This window comes from Synchiropus splendidus, chromosome 2 (assembly GCF_027744825.2).
Source record: "Synchiropus splendidus isolate RoL2022-P1 chromosome 2, RoL_Sspl_1.0, whole genome shotgun sequence".
Classification (NCBI taxonomy): domain Eukaryota; kingdom Metazoa; phylum Chordata; class Actinopteri; order Syngnathiformes; family Callionymidae; genus Synchiropus; species Synchiropus splendidus.
Genome location: NC_071335.1, coordinates 23,422,675 through 23,445,061, shown reverse-complemented (window position 1 = coordinate 23,445,061; position 22,387 = coordinate 23,422,675). Strand labels below are relative to the sequence as shown.

General features: G+C 44.4%; 1 protein-coding gene across 7 annotated transcripts in view; it reads left to right on the top strand.

Annotated features, from left to right (window-relative positions):
- Positions 1-454: 454 nt before the first annotated feature.
- The window catches only part of inpp4b (inositol polyphosphate-4-phosphatase type II B), a 134,638-nt gene continuing 112,705 nt past the window's right edge, over positions 455-22,387 (top strand). For 2 of the 7 annotated variants that reach the window (XR_008413848.1, XR_008413849.1), the window contains exons 1-4: positions 464-1,018; positions 5,759-5,803; positions 11,588-11,706; positions 16,799-16,915. Coding sequence is in view for 5 of the 7 variants with exons in the window: in XM_053854993.1 (XP_053710968.1) it covers positions 934-1,018; positions 5,759-5,803; positions 11,588-11,706; positions 16,799-16,915 (366 nt within the window). In the remaining 2 variants the exon portion in view is untranslated. Of the gene's footprint in view, positions 1,019-5,758; positions 5,804-11,587; positions 11,707-14,692; positions 14,874-16,798; positions 16,916-22,387 lie in introns of those variants that run through there. The other 5 variants (XM_053854993.1, XM_053855000.1, XM_053854994.1 and 2 more) reach the window with 5 other exon arrangements.

The following is a 22,387-nucleotide window of genomic DNA, read 5'->3' as shown; positions in this document are numbered from 1 at the left end:
TTTCATTTCTGTCCATGCAGTTCTCAAATGAACTACTGAATCTTTCAAAGTTTCAGGCGTCTGGCTTTATGGGCCTATTATCTAGGTTCTGCCTCTTGGTCCGGCAGAGGTTCGGGTGTAAGGCAGCAGCATTTGCCCGGTGCCAGATTACTCATGAAACCATGATATTTTGAGGTTCGCAGAATGGCTGAGGAGCTGTCCGTCCAACTCCAGCCAGCTTTGTTGCCTAACAGTGTTCACGGTTGACCTGTTTGGCTAGAACTTCTCACACATGAAACTTGCCGTAGAGCCCACAGGGCATGTCTATAGAAGTGACCCTGCGTTCTTGTTGTGCCTCTCTGAGCATCTGCACGATTCTGTTTTCTTCTGCTCTAAGACCAGAGACAATGGCACGAAGTCGTGCGGCTTGAAAAAGAATTAGCAGAGAAGGGGAAGATGGATGCGAGGAATCAGCGGGTCCCCTGTCGTAGGGATGCGGCACTAGCGATGCAGTGAAAGAGAAAAGTGAGACTTGTCTCTGGTTATAATGCATCGTGCAGTTTGGCCAGACTGACAGTCAAGATTTATTGATGGAGCCGTGTATCGCACATCAGTTCTGTTCCGCTTTCTTTTTCATTCCCACTCCCTCATCTCTTCCCCTACCTTTCCCCCACCACCTCTCTCTCTCTCTCTCCTCTCCTCTCCCTCACTCTCCCCTTCCCTTCTTCCGTGCTTCAGGTCCCTTGCCGGTCCCTCTCTTCCGTATTAATTTGCAAAAGGCATCTTTGACGCTGGCAGAGAGCACTCTGTGAGGCAGCGAGGAGCAGATTGCTATCATTGTGACAGCTTTCACGCTTGGCGAGCGGCGTGCCATCCAGGGAGCTGGACTGGATTGTGGTGTTCCACAGAGGAGGTTGAGGAGCAGGGGGGAGGACGGGGGAGCCAGCTGGACAGATGGAGGACAGCGCTCAGCACCTGGGATACTGCATGGTTGACATGAAGCCGCGGAGCAACCACCCTGAAGGGCTGACTGCTACCAGTGAGCGGATGCACTGTGTTGTCTGTCTCTCTCTTCTGTCCCCTTCATGCTTCTATATATATGTGTGTGTTCATTAGCTGGAGACGTCTCTCTCTGTCTGGCGCTTACCTGAGACTCGCAGGAGGAAAAACAAAATCCGGACTGAATTATTAAGACCATAAACTGCGTGTTGGGCTCCAGCTGTTTCTGTTATCGAGGCAGCAGCGGTGTTGAAGTGGAGGCAAAACATCTGCGATGAGTGAATCAGTGAAACATGCTGGCGACTTCACAGCATCAAGGTGCAGTGATTGAAACCGTCGCTGACCCGCCGGATGATTTGGGGACGCAGTGCAGGAAAAAGTTTATGCACTTCAGTACCTGGTCCAGTATTGGACGGAGGAAGGAGGGAAGTGAATTCAGTTTGACTTCCGCAGCTCGTATGTGATTCACCTGCCTGACTTCCTGTAGCTACACTTGATGGATAAGACCTGATCGGTCGGTCCAAAGTGTGCTTTTGCTCCTCCCACAAATCCGAGCAATCGATTTGCTGAGTTACAACTTTACGACTGTAAGATGTAGTGTGACTGAAAGCACCTAACAATACAATCGATTCATTTTAGTCACCGGTTTACACTTGCGAGCGCCAGCTCTGGCACCAGTTGAACTGTCACGTGCGCGACGGGACCGTTCGTGTCGAGGACGTCCAACTGGTTTGTGACTCGTGAATAGTCACGTGGAGACCTGCGAAAACTAAAACAGCTAGATCGCATCGACAAACAAATAGGTTTGTTTGATATTAGAAGGCAAATCCAACCTTGGGTTGTCGAGGCTTGTTATGCAACTTATTTGTTTAACATTCACATGTTCTCTTGCAAATGTCTCGATGAAACTTGACTTTTTCTTTGGCTGTGTCATTTGATAATGTCTAAATGTATTATTATTATTATTATTATTAGTGTTACAAAGATCCTCGAATAATGTAAATCTACATATTTTGACTTTTTACAATAAATGTATTTTTGTAAATGTGAAATAGGAGGGAGTCACAACAGTAGCCGTGAGAGCCCTTTGGGAAAATGTATTTCCAGCCAAACACAAAATATTCACAATACAAGGAGGGTTAAATGAGCGTTTCCACATTAAATATTAATAATAACAATAATACATATTAAAAATGAATCGGAATTATGAAAAGAAAAGCGCCTCCACCAAGGAGTTCTTCTGAATGACTTTGTAAACCATAGCATGTGGTCATATTTCAAACACAACTTCCTGGATTCAAGAGTTGTTGTAGGTAAAAGGACTGGGAATCAAACCCAAGCCCTGCTGCAATTCAGAGTCTATACTTTCACCTACTGTAGCAATGTCATTGGGCCAGTCATTTGTCAGCATTAAAATGAGTCCATTTAAATAGTTCATTGGTATGTTGTGTTTTATAGAGCTAAGTTTTCGTGTGAATGGAGCAGTTAGAGTGAATAAGTGAATGACAAATCCTTGATACTCCACTGAAATTTCTTCCTTCATAGAAATGAACTCCGAGATCACATGACCTCCTTGGCGGGAATTCTATTTGCAAGATGGTGGCTTTAAAGAATCATTTTCTTGAAGCTTAAATTGAGCCTCAAATGCTTTGGTAAAAATTACAATGAGGACGTGGTAGATTTTATTTGTCGTAGTTGTGATTTTTTGTTTTTTTTGGGGACACTTTTTTGTGGCTTTTAATTTTTTATTGTTCGTCTAACTGTGGTGAATGAGGGTATCTACTGCCTCGAATTGCGAAAACATCCGGATGACTCCCATTTAACCAGCTTGCTCAATAGTTTTGCAGCTGTAATACACTGTTGAGGCCGCACCAAGAGCTGCTGTGGTGAAATATCACAAACATCAAGGTTGTCTCAGTCTGATGTCTAGATGTCTCAAATTTACTGAAAGAACCGTCACCGTCCCTCAGGGAGAAGTGGAACTAGACAGTGGATAAGAACTGCACAGTTCAGGTGTTTTTCTTGAACCACATTATTATAGTGTCAAGCAGCTTGGTTGCACAATTTAATCCATGCTGCCAAACAAATGACACTGTGGATGCGTCAGCAGCTTTTGGGGCTGATTATTAGGGGGAAGGAGTCTAACAATTGGAGGCTTGTTTCCCACTCCTTGCTGAGAAAGGTGTTCTCTGTGAACCTTTTGAATCTGGTGCCTCATAACCACTTGACCACCGGTGTCAGGAAAGCGTCTCACTTGAAAGCTGCATTGGCTGCGCCCTGCTCCTTTGATCCTCAGACTTTGGTTACAATTCTTACGCCTGTTTTGCTCTTTCCTTAAAGCATCTTACTCTCCGACTCTTTGGGAATAGAATGAGATGAGGTTTAAACTCTGGAAAATCGTTTGATGAAGGTTATATTTTCACATTTATTCATCGCCAACTTTCTGCTTTTTTAAAGCTTGGCCATTTTTGTTCTTCACTTTAAGATGAAGATGTAAAAGCCTTGTGCATTCCTTCTGCATCCATGATGCATTACCTCATATGTTCTTGCCTGCACAAACACCTGCCGAAAAAACAGGCGATATATTATATGTATGGAGCTGCACTTTTTTTTTGTGCTCTCCAAGTGGAGACGGTGCAGGAAAGCGCGTCTCATTCGTGCAGAACCTCACTGGGATTTTCATCTGCATGTGTCACCTGCCTGCCTGGCTGAGCTTATTTCCATTATCTTGACACAAACACGTATTGATACCGCACCTGTCATTTCGCCACTTCGGTCGCCTCACTCGTCTTCAGGTCTGCGCCGGCTCAGCGGGCAGATTCACTCGCTGGCGACGCCGTGTTGCGCCGAGAGGAGCGGCCGCTTCTTCTGTGGATGATCATCGTAATTCATCTATTTATATCAGAGAGTCGATCAGCAGGAGACGAATCACATTTTTGGTCTCGATTGAGAGCTGTTTATCATTGTCAACACAGGACTTGATTAGCATGATAGTTCAAGAGATGAGATACATAAATTGTGATCTGATAAGTCACAATCTGTCCTCGAATTGTAGGGTTTTTTTGAAGTACTTTATTTAAATATCAGATCTCGGCGGAAGACCGTTGTTTTGCTTTTCGTTTTTGGGCCCCAACAGCTGGGAAGATGCTGGGAACACAAGTCTTTGTCCACATTTTCTGTAGCTGCTTCCTGTTGGCATCTGCCTCTTGGATCCTTCTCCCAACATCAGAGTAAAAATGTAGCAGGAAATTTCCAGAGTTTATCGAGCTCCATGTTGCTTTATGGCTTCCCTGTAACACCCACTTTTCCCCAGTAGATGGCGCATTTTTTTATTTCACTTATTGTTATTTCCCTGGTTTAGAGCAGTGATTCTTAACCATAGGGCCGGAGCCCATGGTTGGGCTGCAAGCGCCTCCTGCAGGCCTGTTAAAAGTTTTCTTGTTTTACACCTTTGGGCTGTGAGGCCCGCGAGACGCTCAGTTTTAATACATTAGCCACATATGGTGGCAGTAGTGAGTCACTGAATTGACTTGACAGCTGCAAATCTGTGACCGTCACCAACTATGGAGATGTTCTTGAAAAGAAAAAAATGGGAAAGAAAGCACCTGTTGAAGCAGCATTTTATATTTACACTGCTTTAATATCTTCTTTGGAGTTTAAATAAAATATACTATAATTATTTTTTGATATATTTTATTCCAATTTGCATCAAGTGTATTTTTTTCTTTTTTTCTTTTGTAAATTTGATGAATATGACTTTGATCTGCTATTGACTTTTCAGTGACAAATGTCTTTGCGATGATCACACGGTTCCATGTCTTTTCACAAGGTTTTGGTTTGTTTAAGTGTAAGTAGATTAAATATGGTTATTGATCACAAATGAGCAATGAATCAGTTCTATTACTTGAATGGGCCCCGGCTCCATTTATTCTGGGGAAGGTGGGCCCCGAGATCAAACAGGTTAAGAACCCCTGGTTAAGGGCGTTGATCCAGAGCTTTATATGATTCAACCCATGTGTTTCGTTTCTCACGTTACTCATTTTTCTTTATCCCTGCTGTTTTTGTCTTCCTCCTTCGTCGCCTTTTCCAAGCTCAGCTCACTGTTTTTAAAGCTCAGTCATTATCTATCTGAACAAAACAGGTCGTGAACATGTGACTGAGCTGCAGTTTTTTGTTTCTTTTCCATGGGGTTTCATCGGTCATCTGTTACACCATTTCCCTTCTTCATGCTCCGGCAATTTAATTAGACTAAAAAACACCAACTATTTCTTCCGGTGACAAATGCCCGTCACTGTGGTACCTGTACACCTGTAAGCATCCAATATTCATGGTACATTAGCGGAGTTGATGAGCCGATGGTGTCGGCACAGCCCTGCAGGATGACTTCGCAATTCGATGATTTAAGACCCTTTTAAAAGGTTCACCCATATCCAGATGTCTGGTGTGCCGCCGGCGAGTCTGAAAAACTGTGGAATTAACTGATGTTTACTGTCAAAGTTCTTTCACAATTTTAGTAATATCTTGATGCCATTGTGTGTAAAAATATTATTTGAGTATTTCATGGTTATGTTTATTGACTGATGTCAATTTTCTAACAGTTCACTGGATTTACTTGTGAGAAAAAACTCATCCCATTCAGCTCATTCCTCAGCTCCACATTCAATCCTCCTCATACCTCCTCATTCAAGTATCGGTACATACTCCTTTCTTTTCCTGTCTGAAGGCTTTCATGTGCCTTTACATTCCCTCCATTGACACGTAACTGTCTTTTCTTTCACAGGTGTTTATCCGGCACTCGAGGTTCCTCCAGTGGAGTTCATCCTTGGTATGTCACCGATCCACTGTTGCGCGTTTAATAAACATGAGAAATGTTTTAGTTTTTCCAAGGGTTTGGTTTTCATCTATTCATTCTGCACCACATCTGGATTCATTGCATCCAATATTGTTTTTTTTTTGTTGTTGTTGTTTTTTTTTACCTGGGTGAGAAAGTGCCTTCGCCACTGGAACCTTTTCACCATCGCTGGCATGTTTGTGGATGTAGTCGTCCGTAGTCCATAAGAGACTGTTTTGTGTTGTTCGTCTGTGGCTTGTTTGCTGAGCGCTACAGTTATCTTCGAGGTCTCTTCCCTCGAAGCTGACTCGTCGCCTCCAGTAATTAGGCCCATCACTCAGCACGCAGCCCTGAGGACACACTGTACCCAGCATCTTGGTGAAGAATCTAAATGGGCCAACTTTCAATGTCAGTGGACACTCAGTCTACTGATGCTTGTGTATCTCTGGCGATGGGAGCAAACCAGAGGCATGAGAAGGTCTGGGAGGGTGGGATCGAATGACTGTTAAAAGTAACTTTTTTGGGGGGAAAATCGTGACGCGAACAACTGAGGGGACGATTTTGCTCCTTCCCGACCAAGTGTGGTCAACGCCTTATTACTGTAACTTGTATAGGATTATCTTATAAGAGAGTCCGATAAAACGGTCAGGGTGGCACCCAAAAATGTTTTATCACGTGTGGTCACACAAGATTTCTGGACAAGCTTCTCGGTCAGTGATGAAGCAGACAGACACAAAGATTGCTTCTTGTCTGTGGTCCCCTTTACTTGCCAGTGCTGCAGCCTCAGGTGCAAATCCATAGAGCCAATCCCTTCTTCTTTTCCTTCCGGCTTCTCCCTTCAGGGGTGGCCACAGCGGATCACCTCCCTCCATCTCCCCCTGTCCTCTGCTTCCTCTTCTCTCTTCATGTCCTCCTTCACCACCTCCATCAATCTCCTCTTTGGCCTTCCTCTCCACCTTCTGCCTGGCAGTTCCAACCTCAACATCTTCCTACCAATGTATTGACAATTTCAAACGCTACAACAGTACATTAGGCCGCAACGTTACTACACAAACCACATCGGGAGCCGGGGCTGTCATTGCCAAGGACCAAATGACTGCGGGAGAAACTGTCGAAAGATTTCTATGGTTTTCAGAAATCTACTATGTTTGACAGTGTCAACAAGTCCATGTGCACATGCAGTAGCACTTGCTATAATTATGCTAACCCTCCGATTTTGAACACAAACAAAGAATTCAAACGTGTATTGGGAATGTGTGTCTTGACTTCCGTCGCGTTTTATGTATTAGCGTTGCGGCCTAATGTAGTTGTGTTGTAGCGTTTGAATTTGTCGCAGAATCTGCAGATAGTTAATGGTTTTGTGTTTCGGTGTTTGCATTTGTTGCCGCGTTTTTCATTTGTAGTGAGCTTTCCCGGCCACCAAGTGGTGATCTGACTTGACCAAGGTTTGCTGGCATGGCGCCGCCCACCATCCCTTTATGGCCCCTGCAACCTTACAAGCAGACAATTCTAGTGCTAAATACCCTGATGTGTTGCTTAGCCAATGCCATATGAATTCTTGTGTGGCCACATCTGCTTGTCGAGTGTTTCAGGGAGCTGTTCAAATATCGCCAAAACGCATGTTAGCTGCTAGCACTGGCTTTTAGCGCCTTTCCCTGGCTTGCTTCTCACCTGCAGGTTAGTAAATGGAGGTCAGAAAGTAGTCAGAGCTGCTGAAGAGGCCTTTTTCTACCCCTTTTAGTAGCGCTGGATAAAGGTTCTGCCACAAACAATCCGTCTCTTACACGCCGCATCTGTAGCCAGTGATTTATTGTGGCTCCTGCAACACCTTCCCTTGATAGTAGCCTGAAAGATGCGTCTGTCAGAGCCCATCGATGAGAGTGGCTCTCGAGGTGTTTTAAGCTAACAGCGCAAAGGTAATCACACCTGTATAACCGGTTGGTCACTTCCGTCTCATCGCCAAAAAGGTCAAAGGGCACGGACATATTTGGGCTTCATTTAATAGGAGTGTCTTGACAAAAGATAAATGTAATGAAGGAGCAGGAATGAGGGGGTTTGCAGTGGGAGATGGGGGCCCCAGGGCCATCTGTTTCCAATAAGACAGTGTGGTACGCATCGCCAGTGAAGGGGAATACAAACCCAAGCTGCGCCTGGCGCGACCCTGACCACACTGCCGCCATCTTGTCATGCATGTTGCAGCAGGTGGACACACCTGTGCTCAGACGTGTTTCTTTGAAAGACACGTTAACAAGTGTAAAGGGGGGTTTTGTTGTCTGACTTGTTCAATTAATTTCCACGACAAATAAGCGTCTTCTCTCCTGCGGCAAGTGCCTTCGACTTCAATGAGGCGTATATCCATCACAGGGCCGCCGCGGCGCGCCACATTGAAAGGAATTCCCAGGAATGCGTTTACAAAAGAGCATGAATATTTCAATGATGCGAAAATAAATAGCCTTTCATGGATGTGCAGACTGTACTTGTGCTGGTAATTTCTTCATTACATGGACGTACTATAGACGGGACGTGTCTTTTGAGTTCGATGATGGACGGAACCCAACGTGTGCCACCGTCAACGCAATTCCTGCTTCCAGATCAAAGGCTCGACGGCCAACGATGGCAGATAAGCAGCTCAAGCCAAGAGTGTCTGGACCTGGTCGAGACAGAAGATGAGGGCGAGATCAGCATTCAAGTCACAGGCACGGGAACTAGATGATCTGGTGGGGATTGTGGGATTGAGCCCAGGTTTATATGGTCTGAATTAATGACTCAATCGGTGAGGCGAGTGAAAAAGGTCAGAGTAATGGACAGAGCTTAAAAATGCTGGAGGAATCTGTGACAAAATCTGCCTCGATAGACGCAGTTTGTTGCTCATAGTGGTTTGAGGAAACATGACATCATCGTTGATGTTGAAGTAAAAGACGCTGCTTCCGTGTTCTGCTTCATGGTGTTGCAGAACTCAATGCCACTGGATCCATCTGCACAATTCACCGTCAATAGTGCTACGGTGGTTCACCACAAATTCAATGGGAGAAAAACACCTCAAATACTATTGAAAAAGAAACATTACGCATTCAACCAATGACGCTAAAAGGGAAGTCAAAACCTTCATTTGAAACCTATCGATTGAATAGATGGCGGCAATTCTTTTTACCCTCATTTTAAATCATTCAATGCCTAGAAATGGTTCAGAACTGGCGAGTAGCTGCTGGTACACTTCTAGTCCCATAGTGCATTACAACAGCTAAAACCCTAAAGCCCTAAACTGGAGGGTTTAGTAACTCCTGCTTCGGTCAGTCCCATCATAATCCTAAATTTGGCGTAGGATTTGCACTGAAGTTTGATGCCTTTTGTTATGTCTGAATCAGAAAGCCTCAAAAAGAACGAGAAATGTGAAAAAAATAAACATGAATATCCTCTTAAACACGGGCCTTTTCTTTAGATTGATGGATTTTTTTGAACCAACAACCCGAGAAATTAGAATGGGAGCAGTTGCGGAGACTCGGCAGCATCAATATCCCGCCTGCGTAAAGATGCCAGAGCCGAAATAGAACATTGTGACTCAAAATGAAAGCGAAAATCAAAGCAACATCATGACACATTTTGAGGTGTTCAGATCCACCAAGGTGCAGCGCAAGACTGCTCAAGTAAACTTGAGCTTCTGTGTTTGGTTTTCTCAAAGAATCTCCAGCTTCTTTGCTGCTTCATTTTGGACCTCTGCTACCAAATCCGAATTTTGTCAGCCATTTAGCTTCCTCCGGTACGTGATGTGCAGCGAATCCTGACAACAAATTCCCAGCCAATTCAATGTATCAAGCAGCCTTGTGGCAATTGTTTTCTGATGGCCTCAGTTGTGCCTTTAGCTGTGCTGACGACAAACACACGGCTTTTGTTTGTCACCGTGAATAGTCAAGGACACTTAAAGCACAGCAGTATCAGTTGTTTGACTGTGTCACATGTTGCTTTTCAAGCTGTGCTCATGCTTCCTTGGACACGTGCGCACCTTTTGAAAGGGTGATTTTGGCCAGCAGGGAGTTGAATGAGAGTTTACAAAGAAGCAGTAATGCAATGGCTCACAAAGGTAGCGATTGGCTGGTTGTGATGAAGTGATCTCACATTCTGTACTTTTCAAGGACCCAGGCATTACTTACAGTTCTAAAGACAAAAATCAATTTGTTGGTTACGCAATGATGGAATCATAATATCAAGAAGTAAAGATTTTTTGGGGGGAAAAATAGGGCTGTTAAAACTTTTTTTCCTTTATGTTACTAAGTTTTTTTAAAGTTTAAATGGCGTAATTTGCTCCACTGTACAAATAGACTAGATTAAAATTGTAATTATAACTAAACTACAACTACAAAAATAGCAGCCCTAAAAAGAAAAAACTAAATACAAAATGAAAAAAAAAAAAAAAGAGAATTTTTATTCAAGACTTGTGAGATAACTTCAGTCCAGGAACCATCGTAATTACCGCTCCCGTGAGGAATGGTGAAGGTGTAGAATCCTCCTTATGATACACTGATTCTGGACCTGTGTAGTTAAGTGAGTGGATCGACTCTGCAGTGTCAAGCCTTGAGTCTATTGAATTGTTTCTCTGTCTAATCTGCAATTCATCTTTTCACATCTCATGTTGTGAACATTTCCCCACTGTGGGATAAATACTACATTGTTTCCGTGACTTGCAGACGATATTGGTGGATCGCCTAAATAAGAGCCGCCACACCTTTAGAAAAATTATTTCTCTTTTGAAGAAAAAAGCAAACATATTAAAACAAGCAGATAACACAAAATATTATCAAAGTGGACCTTATTATGGTAGTTTTTGACATGTTTTCCACAGAAAATACTCGAAAGAAATGACAAAACTCAGGTTGCCCATCTGACCGGACATATGAAGAGATGGACCGGGTGAGGACGGCTGCAGGTTGGAGAGAGAGAGGTTCACTTCTCATCCTTACAACCTTGCATTTTTATTCTCAATAAATTGTCCTGCTTCCTTGTTTGTCTTACAAGCCATCAGATTTATTTGAGGGATAAGAAGCTAACATTCCTGAAGCTAACCTCATGCCACTTACTAAGACAAGACTCTGAAACAATCAACCCTTGAAGAGTCTGAACAGACATCTGCAAGTGATCGATATTGCTGCTGACGCACTTGTGCTGCCTAAGTAAAGAGTCTTGGACAAGACCCAAGGAGGGTGGTGAACCCAGATCAGTTGATACTGTGTTTGAGTGTGGAAAAAGCAAGGCATAAATTCACAACCAAGTCGAGTTATGTGTTCTCTCACATACCGGAGTATCAGTTAAAACCATGCAGCGCAGACCTCCGCCCCGCTGCTCTTCATAGTCTTCATAGATGGATATCATTCACCGACACAGCCCATAACTATGTCAAGCACTGCAGTAACAAAGTGTCTTTGGTCCTGGTTCTTCGTATAAGTCACAAGAACTCAAGTTTCACTTTTGTGGTGCCAGTCATATTTGGAAGGAAATCATAAAGAAACAGTCAGCAGGTCTCTTTACACTACCAGCAGGAAGTGCCTGTTTCCTCCCCGGGATTAGAGGATGTGAGGTCTTCCTGACTCAGCAGATCAGCCGAAATGAGTTTTTATTTCGGAAATGAAACCGCTCCAAAGTCAGATATTTTCACCTCGGAACGCTTCCATTGTGTGTCATCTTCTTATTTTTACTTTCTGTAGATTTGGGCAACCAAAACAGCTTGTGTGTTTCTCTTTATCCTGTGTCCCTCACGCTCCCATTCTTGTGTCTTCACCTCTGCAGCGTGCAAAGACCTGGTGACTTTAGAGGATGAGCGAAGCCCTGACGCTTTCGTCCAGGTGTCTGTCATCGACCCGCGCTCGCAGCAACTCCTCTCTCACGTCTGCACCGAGACAGTGAAGGTAGGCGTCAGACTTTGAACCCATTTTTCATCTTACGCTTTCAGATGTTTTATTTAAAGCTGGGAATGTCTGGATGAAGGAGATGGAACTTTTCTCTGTTACTTAAGAAAGCGGTTCCATGAAAAAAAGTGTATATTTTCATCAAAATATTGAGGGAACAATAATAACAAAAGGAGAATCCAGAAATGTTGTATCACCAGACCTCAGATGGATGAATTGAGAGATGCATGAACCATCATAACGAAACAGCCCAACTTCTGTTTTCCTGTTCTTGAACTGTAGTGTATCGATGATCAGTACAATCGAGACAGTCGTAGAGCTTTGTCACTTGATTCTTAATAATCTGCTTAATATTTACTGCTATCTTTTCCCATTCATGCAGTGTTTTTTATTGACTCAATTTCAAGTCAGAAATGTGTGTTCTGCGGCTGGAGCTCACCCCTCACCCAGGTTCCCGTAGGTTGGGGCTCATCATGTTTTTTCATATCATTCACTGAGGGCAAAGTTTCCCGGCGCAAAAAAGAACAAGCTTTCATTTTCCGGCTGATCCAGTAAAGCCAAATTAGCATAAAAATCCCTTTCAACTGAGTTTCAGCTGCTTTCCTTTAAGCTCTGTCAATGGAACTGTGTGTGTGTGTGTGTGTCGGAGTGTGCGCATGTGGAACCACAGGATGTGGTGGGATACTGTATGCTTGCTCAGCCGGCTCTGCAGCCACTTTCACTGCTGCTGGAGTTTGGATTTCATGGCTGTAAAGTTGAGGATTTAGAGACTTAAGAGATGGACTGTTTTCGACTCCACAAAAATAAGGTAGGTGCGTCCTTGCAGTCGTGGGGTTTTGTTTGGCCGGAAAATCCCCTTTGTGATAGAAATCTCTGAATGTCTAGGTACTGCGCGCGTGTGTGTGAGTCGGTTTCAGAAAATAATTTTGGGTCGAGTCTTCTAATGTGTCAGGTATCAATCTGCTGTTTTGGCTCCAACATGGAGCAAAGGAACTCAAGAGAAGTGACCCTTCACTTTTCCTCAGTTTTCACTTCAGAGCAGTAGAACCATGTGCTCAAGTGCGTGTTTGTTCTTGGAGCAGATGAATTGGGCGCACAACCTGGCACATGGCTTCAGCTGTTTGTCACATTCCTGGAATGCCGACTTGCAACAGCTGCCGGCAGGGGACTCTGGAATAGAAACTTTAGAGTGTTGAGTCCATCTCACGTGATGTGCTCTGATTCAAAACACTTCAGTGAATCCAGCCCTCTACCTTCAGACCAACTTCAAATTCCCAGATTAGTTTAAACAACAAGGGTGCTCAAAAACATCACACGTTCCTACATTCTTTAGATGTGGTGAAGATGTGGATTATTGATGTGTAATATGCATCTAACGCCCCTCTTAAGTTTCTGTTTTGCTCTTGTTGGTTTGTTTGTTCCAGTCTCCATAAAGTCTCACTACTATTAAACCAGTTCATGACATGGATGGAGTTTGCAAGTTGCAAATACTTTCAACAAGGAAAAGATGAGAGGAGTTGATGAATCAAGTTCAGAACATTGCCGAGTTTGCTTCATGAGTCAGTCTCCATGCTGAAGCCCGTTTTCCAAACTAGTTTAGAAGTGATCCTCCTGCGTTTTTAAGCACCACTGACCATTCTACGGCTCAGACAGCACCACTGCACCCGCGGCTTATAGACTGCTGCGGCTTATGTATGAACAAGATCTAGTTTCCTTCTTAAATTTAGTGGGTGTGGCTAATATTCCACTGCACTCTATAGTCTGGAATTTCCGGTATATATATATGAAAATGAAGAGACACAATGGACGCCCTCTAACACTTCCCTTATTCTCGATCGTGCTTTGATACCGCTGCTCCGACTTCAACAGCCATGAATGTGCTCACATTGCCGCTGTGTCTCAAAGTTCTTTTATTATTTGGAAGAATTGAAGACCCTTGCATATTCACAACTAAAAGTGTCAACCAAACAGCCACCTTTAGAGGTCAGGGTCTTCTGGTAACTTGAGAAATGGAGTAGCAACAGCATGACTTGTCCTCTGTCTCCACAGTCTCAATCGCTGCACGCAGCCATAAGATGCTCTTTTTGGGGTTTAAATAGCCAAACGCAACGTTGTGTCTACGTGTACTTCAGTGTGGGAGTTGGTGAGTTTTTGCACGTCTTTCCTTAACACCTTCCAAATGTAGCACCCAACATTGTGTAATTGAGCAGGGATTGTAGCCAGAAAGAGACATTGCATAGATGAAAGCAGACCTCAAGAGGGCACTTTACTTTCTTGTTCCAAAGTAGTTTTATCTCAACAGAGTTGTGTTCTCTTCAATTGGATGAGTTCACCTGAGGCCGGTGGAGCTGAGGGCTCACTGTCTTCGCTCAGACTCGGAGCCTGAGTGTGTTTGTGTGACTGCCATTATATTGACTTGATCTGAAATATTGATCTCATTGCTCTTACACGCTTTTCAATCATCCTTAAGGTCGCTCTTGAGTCACATGCATGAGATGAAGAAGTTCTTCATTCACTCCTTCGGAGTTGACTTGAACGCGGAGTCTGTTCAGTCCTTTTGAGGCAGCAGATCTGATCCTGCTGTGCGTCGCTCAACTGCTATTTCAGATGGACTAGAAACTGCGGATCATGGAGATTTTCCACGTGAGCAGGCTCGTGCCTGACATGTCAGACAAGAGAACCGCTCGGAAAGTTCCTCCTCCGCTGCCAAACCCCGTTGGTAAAATCCTATTTTTTGAGTCATTAACGACCAGCCAAGGAGTCTTGTCGCCGGGGGATTCAACGTCACGTAGGGTCGAGGAACAACTGCCTTTAATGTCCCGGTGGTTAAAGTGGAGACCCCCGGCCAGGACCTTTATCTGAGGAGTTTATGTAATCATGAGTCGTCCGGGGAAATAAGGGGGAGGAGGGAGGAGGGAGGGGAGTCAGCCTTCATGTTTTTCCACCGATCCAAACACTCTGGTCTAATGGCCTGAATTACCGTATCCACAGAGGAGAGCAGCCCCATCAGACAAAAAGACAAGCGAGGGGCAGCTGCTTCCCAAAGTGTATGCTGACCACTTGCATGACAGACTGGCTCACTTGTCTTGGTAAATGGAGAGCGATTTTCCACTCTAAGTCATCTGGGCCCTTCAGTGGCAGCCAGACCCTCCCGACACAGCATGCTGGTAAGCTTGAAATATGACTTTTCTGCAGAGCTGAGTGACGTAACACCCTCTTTATTCCCAAAGTCCTGCTTGTGTCTTTGCATCCCTTATTACGGTCCGATCCTTCCTTTACGTTACAGTTGTCTTGTGGAGGTGAAGCATTGACTTGTCAGGTGAAGAGTTCGATTATTTTAGTTCTTCTGCGTTTTAGGAAAAGGTGTTTTTTTTATTGCAATAAAATCTAAATTTGAGCATCAATAAATTGATAATGGAGCTATTTCAGTATTTAGAAACTAATGCATGAATAAGGTTTCTTCAGTATGTAGTTGCCATGAGGTGTAATAGTTTTTATGGTTGCGTCACTGTGGTTCAGCTTAAGAACATATCGCCGTGGAAGCCATCAACTCCAAGCGGCCCATGTCAAATTTCCCTGTTTAGGGTGTCGCCACTTCCGTGATTTCATCTGACCTCTGTAGCCACAAATTGGCCTGATCCCAGACGGACAGGTCCCTGAAGGGTGTGTTCTGGTACCACCCGACAGAGCTGGGCAGAAGGAAGATTTCCAGTGTAAACAGCTGAGTCATGAAAAAGCCACTCTGAAAGCCACCCCTTCAATGGGATGTTTGCATCTGAAAAGGTGATGGACTCCGGTGCTGAACCGCTGAAATGTGATCACAGAATCACACGGCGTGCCATTATTTACTTCTTTTATACAGTGTTTGATGGCAAGTTGCACTTTAAATAGCATGTAGATTGGAGCAGTGTGTTGTATCTGCACTTTTTCTCCACCTTATCCACATATTCATGTGTTTTTACAGCATCACAACATCCGTGTTGCCTGTAAGCGTTACACCTCAAACCGCGGGTGTGAGTGCTGTCAGTCTTGATTCAGCTTCGCCCGCAGAGCAAGGACACGCCCCCAACGCCATTCCTGTGCCAACAGTTTTTAACTCGTAAAAAATAGATTTGTAAGCGTTAAAAAAAATTTTGGAATGTGAAAAAAAGTATTTAGATTACTATTAGCTTTCACGCTGTATTGAAAACTTTTTTAAAACTATGTAAAACTTTTTTTTTTTGGTATTCAAACCTTAATAACAGGGCATTGAAACATATTTTTTCGGAATAATTTTTTTTCAAATCCAATTTCTTTTTTTGTATTCAAATATCGATGGCAGAGATATCCCTCCGTACAGCGTGACATTTTGACCCATAGATGTGTCACTGGAGTCATATGTTTCCAGTCTCCAATGACGTTCCAAAAGGAAGGGTTGGGACATGTCTGTGTCACTCCGGGACGCAAACGTCGACTGGAAATTGCTCATTTGCGTGAGACTGCGTCGTAACCGCTATGACCCCGATCTGACAGCCGAGAAAATCTGGTACCTACAGTTTGAAACGACCTTTAGGCACCTGGGGTTGGAGGGGATTTGCATGTTCTCCCCGTCCACTCTGGTTTCCTCCCACTGTCCAGAAACATATAGAGGTGAGATGACTGCTGTGTCCACAGGTTGCCATACCTATTGTTTGCCTGTCCAGAGTGTTTCCCTGCCTCAACATTCCCACCATACACTTGTGAGTTTGTTTAACCAAACCGCCACATCATCCAGAAATTGTGTGAAGCTATGACTAAACGTTGTATTCTGAAGCTATTCCTCACCACCAGGTAGGTTTGAACATTGAATGGGGCCAGATGTGACTGCATGAATCTCACTGCCGCTCTGCCAATTTACAGCCGCACTTATGCCAGCACTCGAGGTGGACTGAGTAGAAAGAGTTTCATTTTTCCCTGATTAGTCACCAACACGCTTGGATGAGCCCCAGACGGAGGAGCAGAATAGACGGATTCAAGCTGCCCGTTTTGTGCCGCTGCCTTCCCCCCCCGGATCCATTATCATGCACATGTAGTTACGTCTCAGTGTTTACCGTGTTGTCTCTCTTTTCAACAGACAAACAAGGACCCGGTGTTTCTGACGGGGGTGACCTTCCCATCAGACCGTCGCCCCGCCCTCGAGGCTCTAGTCAAGCTAACTGTGTACGATGCGAAGGACAAGAGTCAGGAGTCTGTGAGTACACCGTCGCTTTCTATCCTTCTGTGTGAAAAGGAGCAAGAAGTGTGTGAAGGATGTGATGCCCAGCACACAACAATGTTAATCTGGTGCTACGGTAAACTTTTGGATCCGAGAACAAGTTAGAGAAATGTAGACAAACTGTTGACAATCATTACCAGTTATGCGTTTTTTATTCATTGACACCACTGTCATTGTCAATACATTCATCTTCATCCAGCTGTCTTGTGCCATTACGCCAAGTGAACAGGCAGGTAGCAAGATACCTCAAGCAGAACAACGGAGACGTCTTGTTTTAGTTCCAGTCCGTTCAACGTTGTCATGCTAGCTTGCTACAAAATAACTGGTTGGTGTGCTGGCATTTTAAAGACAAAAGTGTGGTCTATATCTGGAACAAAAGGCGTCCCAGATGTTGATGAACTTGAAGTGTCGACCTAACGGAACCCAGAGTTACCGTACCTAATGTATTTGGCTGAATCTGGAAACAAAGAAACAGCTAACACCGCTGTCATTGACAGCAGTCTGTGCCTGTATGTGTCCGCATCTGCTTTCATGCGTCTGGTACCTGCCTCTGCGGCTACCACTGATGGATTTGAACCCGCTGATGGTCCAAGGCTCTTTAAACCATTCGTTTTCCAAAACAAAAACAGACTTTTGAAAGATGTGTGGCTTCAAACCAAAATAAACGACGGGCCATAAATAAACAACACGACACAGTCAAGCGAGTCGGTCGAGAGGAGAGCCAGTCGTGCGATCAACAAAAAGTTTTTGTCAACTAAAGTGAATGTATCTGTCATCGTTTTGGGTTGGGCTGAATGTTTTGATGTCTTGGACCTGCGTGTGTGGGGAAGCTAGTTGTTGGGTTTGGCGCCCCCTGTTGCACTGAGGGGAGAAGAGGTGACGTATGTGTCGGAAAAGAAAGGGCTTGAGCCACGTTGGAGAGAAAGAGAGCGCTTGGGTCTGTTTAACTTCTCCTGACTTTCGGTTTTGATGGCGAAACGGTACGTCGCTGTTTTCTTGTGTTTTATTTTATATTCAATAATAGAAATGTTCAAGATGTGATTTGATGTATGGTTGTGTATATGTTCTGTAGTTTTCACCGAAAATCTGTGTCCACTTGGCTTGAAAAAATAAAGACGTCTGTGGAACACTGGTCGATACATCAAGTCAATCTGAAAGGGAACAAAACTTTGGGAGAAGTTAAAGAGAACTCAAAACACAAACCGCACAGTGTCGGACATGGAGCTTCAATAAAGCAGCGATGCACGTCGACACCCAAAACCTTTATATATGATGGCGAGCAGAGGGTGTGACTGTTACATTTCAGTGAAATACCAATATTTAATTTGTTTACTTGGCTGTTTTGAAAATGGACTGGGCGATCTTAAAATGCGCGGTTGCCGCTCCCCTCCTCAGGATCCCCGGCAGTTCCTCTCTGAACAGGATGTGCAGGCTTAGATGTGAATCTGAGCGTGTCAGTCTCTCCTCCGGCGCTGTGCATCTGGGATGCAGCCAAAAGCTGGGTGAGATTTTCGGGGTGAAAGACAGAAACGGACAGGTTTCTGACTGGGGCTGAGTCACATGTTTTAAACAGCCAGGGCGGCTACACCCCGACTCTAATCCAGGCTGTGCCAGGCTGTTTAGCTCATCATAATGACAAACAATCATGAGGCTTTATCAGCTTGGATCCCGCTAAAGGCACGTATAATAATACATCACAATTAGGAGCGAGGAATTTGTGTTTGCATAAAGTCGGCGACACAATTAAAAAGCCATTTTGCTTTGGCTCACCATAAACCAATTGATTTCCGTTGTTCGATTGCGGGAGATACAATTTGGAGACAGAGAAAAGTCTCCTTGTTCCAAGACGAGTTCGCGATGTTTGGCCACAGGCTGCAGAGCATTTCTACCTCATTCTACCTGTTAAGGACTTATGTCACCAGCTGAGGCCGACCTGCCAACATTTACTCTGCTCGGGATGAGATATATATATATATATATATATATATATATATATATATATACACACACACTGTGGTACCTCGGTTCTCGACCACAATCCGTTCCAGGCGGCCGTTCCAGAAGCGATTTGTTCGAAATCTGAATCGATTTTTTCCCATCACAATGAATGGAAAAAGAAATAATGTTCCGAGCCTTAAAACAGTCTTTTGTAGGAGTGAATGTAGAGTGTCTGCTGCAGGTGGCTGTTCCTCTATGTGTGTGGCCGCTGCATGTGGGAGGGGTTGCCGAGTGAGTGACGTCTCTCCAGAAGTGAAGAGGTGCCCGGTGCGTGTCCAGCTCTGAATGTGCGCTTCTGTGCAGTTTGGCTGTGACAAAGTCATAAACCAAGTCACGCTCTGTCCCAGACTCGCCTCATCCCTGTCCCAGCTCCAGCCCACAACAGGACATCAAACCCTGGAGTGAGCGTTCCAGCCTCGGAGGTGTGGAGAGCGAGCACCTCCCCTGTGACGAAATTTGTTCGAACTCTGGATTTGTTCGAAGTCCAAGATGTTGGAAAACCGGGGTACCACTATATATATATATATATATATATACACACACACACACACCTGCAGAGCTCAAATAATACACGAACAGGAACGAAGAACCGAGGACGTCGACACTAGAAGTGCAGCGAGCAATATATATATATATATATATATATATATATATATATATAATGTATATATATGTATATATATGTATATATATGTGATAGGTCTGCCTTAATTTATAAAAGAATGAAGAAATAAATAAGGAAAAATACATTTCAGTATTCCTTTGAGTCTGTCCCTTTTTTTTGGCTACAACTGTAGTAGTCTATAATGCATCCCTCGGGAAATTTAATTTCCCATGGGACAGACACATACACAGGAAAAAGAAATCCGTTGGACCTGAAAAATCATTTGAGGGCGCAGCCACGTACTGTATCTGGCTCCATAGAAAGTCTGTTCTGTCAGCAGCAAGGGTGTTGCTGCGATGAATGTTGGTACAACTCTCTGGGTCGGTAAGACGGAAGTGAGGTCGTGTAGGAGGGAAGCGCGATGATTCCGTTTAGACGTGTCAGATAGCAATGCTCATGAATGGAGGATTGAAATGAATCCCCTCTGGCATCTCATCTAATCTTCATCTAAGCTTGTCGGCTTCTGAGTCATGAATAACTTCATCATTGGATAATAGCAGACGTTCCACTCTCCCGTCTTATCAGTCTCCACCTGGAGAACCTTCCCAGACCAATGTTCCTTGCTCTGCCTTTGAATGCACAGCCGCCGTAATAAAGTCGGTGATAAGATCTAAATCTTCACTTTATGGACTATTAACAATCCTTCCTACCTTCTTCTGCCACTTATCCGGGGTCGGGTGCCGGAGGCAGCATTCGGAGCAAGGACGCCCAAACTTCCCGGTCCGCACAAACCTCCTCCAGCTCCTCCCGGGGGATCCCGAGGCGTTCCCAGGCCAGACCGGAGACATCATCTCTCCAGCGAGTCCTGGGTCTTCCCCGGGGTCTCCTCCTGGTAGGACATGCCCGGAACACCTCCCCAGGCATCCAGGCATCAAGCCACCTCAGCTGGTTCGTCTCGATGTGGAGGAGCAGCGGCTCCACCCCGAGCTCCTCCCAGATGACCGAACTCCTCACCCTATCTCTAAGGGTGCGCCCAGCCACCCTGCGGAGGACACTCATCTCAGCCGCTTGTATCCGCGATCTCATCCTTTCGGTCATGACCCAAAGCTCGTGACCATAGGTGAGGGTGGGAACGTAGATCGATCGGTAAATCCAGAGCTTCGTCTTGTGACTCAGCTCCCTCTTCACCATGACGGTCCGATACAGCGACCGCATCACTGCTGCCGCTGCACCAACCCGTCTATCAAACTCATGCTCCCCTTTTCCCTCACTCGAGAACAAGACCCCGAGATACTTAAACTCCACCACTTGGGGCAAGAACTCTCCACCGACCCGGAGAGAGCAAACCACCTTATTCCCGTCGAGAACCATGGCCTCAGACTTGGAGGTGCTGATCCTCATCCCGGCCGCTTCACACCCGGCTACAAACCGCCCCAGTGCATGCTGAAGGTCAAAAAAATAACTTCCATAAATGTCAGTGAAGAACCGTCACTGTAAAGAAATGCGACTTGCTGTGAAGCAGTTGTTGCAGATGTCTGATGGATTTTAATACACGAGGAGCAGAAAGCTCACAGATGAGCGAGTTTGAAGTGCAGCCTGTTCAATACAAGTTTCACGAGCACACAACAGCGGCTCTGTAAACACGTGCTCAAAGAGAGGCTCAAAATTAGCTCTTTGATTCCTTTTAATGGAAGTTGTATTCATTAAAACTGCGAAAGTCTCCTGAATGTTTTGGCCTTTGATGATTTGCTTTTACGCTCTGCGGAGTGAGAGCTCCCAGCCGCACTCTCCAACCTGTCTTAAAAAAAACACCCAACTCTGATTCATGGGGAAAAAAAAGCCTGTCAGTCAGTCCCTGCTTTCAAGCCAGAACAGAACCAGCTGACATGTTTAACTACTCTCCTGTGAAATAACCTGCTCCTGACTTCCTTTTAAGTTCTGAAGAGACACCGCCAGTCAGTGCTGCAAGTGCACAGAGGAATTGCATTTTTCAGTAGTTGACTGTTTGTCCGTATGGGTGCGTTGGTCATCTTTTTTTTTTTTTTATACAAATACACACTTGCTTCACAACCTTGTCAAATCTTATTGAGCATTTTCTGTTTTGTTTGGAAAAGTGGTGTCCAAAATAGTTTCCATTCGAGGAACTGTCCAAAAGCCCATCAGTTGGAGTTGTGTTTAGAAAGTGAGCAGCGTGACCTGCTGTAGGGCGCAACAAGTTTGGGGGCTGGAGGGAAGACAAATAAAGAAGCAAAAAAAGTCATGTTCGTTTCTGCATGGTGAGTGATGGGAGTGGACAGAGGGTGAGCAGGTCAGTTTACATTTCTGGACAGTCGATAAGGGATCTTGAACTGAAATGAATTTTGGCCAAGTCCAATGTTGGGACAGTAGTTTGCACACAAACATTTCTTGTGGAAACCTGAGACGTCAACAAAAATAATAGTGTTATTGATTATAGTCCAATTCTGAGACTACAACAGACCTGAGCAAAGTGCGGCACAGGGGCCATATGCGGCCCTTTGCTTGTGTTTTTGTGGCCCTCATGAGGTCAGACAAAAAAATTATGTCGTCATTCTTATATATTGTTTTCTTGTATTTTCATCAAAATTTGTTTGAAAGAAAATTCTAAATATATTTTGAAATAAATTGCCTTTTTATCTTCGATGTCTGGTCCATAGTTTTATTTTGATTTATGTAATAAGATGCATCTTGAATATTTACATATACATGTTACTTAAGATTTTTTTCTGCCACATTTCATAGTCATCGCCACCTTTCTTTGAGCATGATGGCGCCCCCCACAACAGTCACAGTTTGTAATGTGTCCCTTTAGGAAATGTAACTTAACA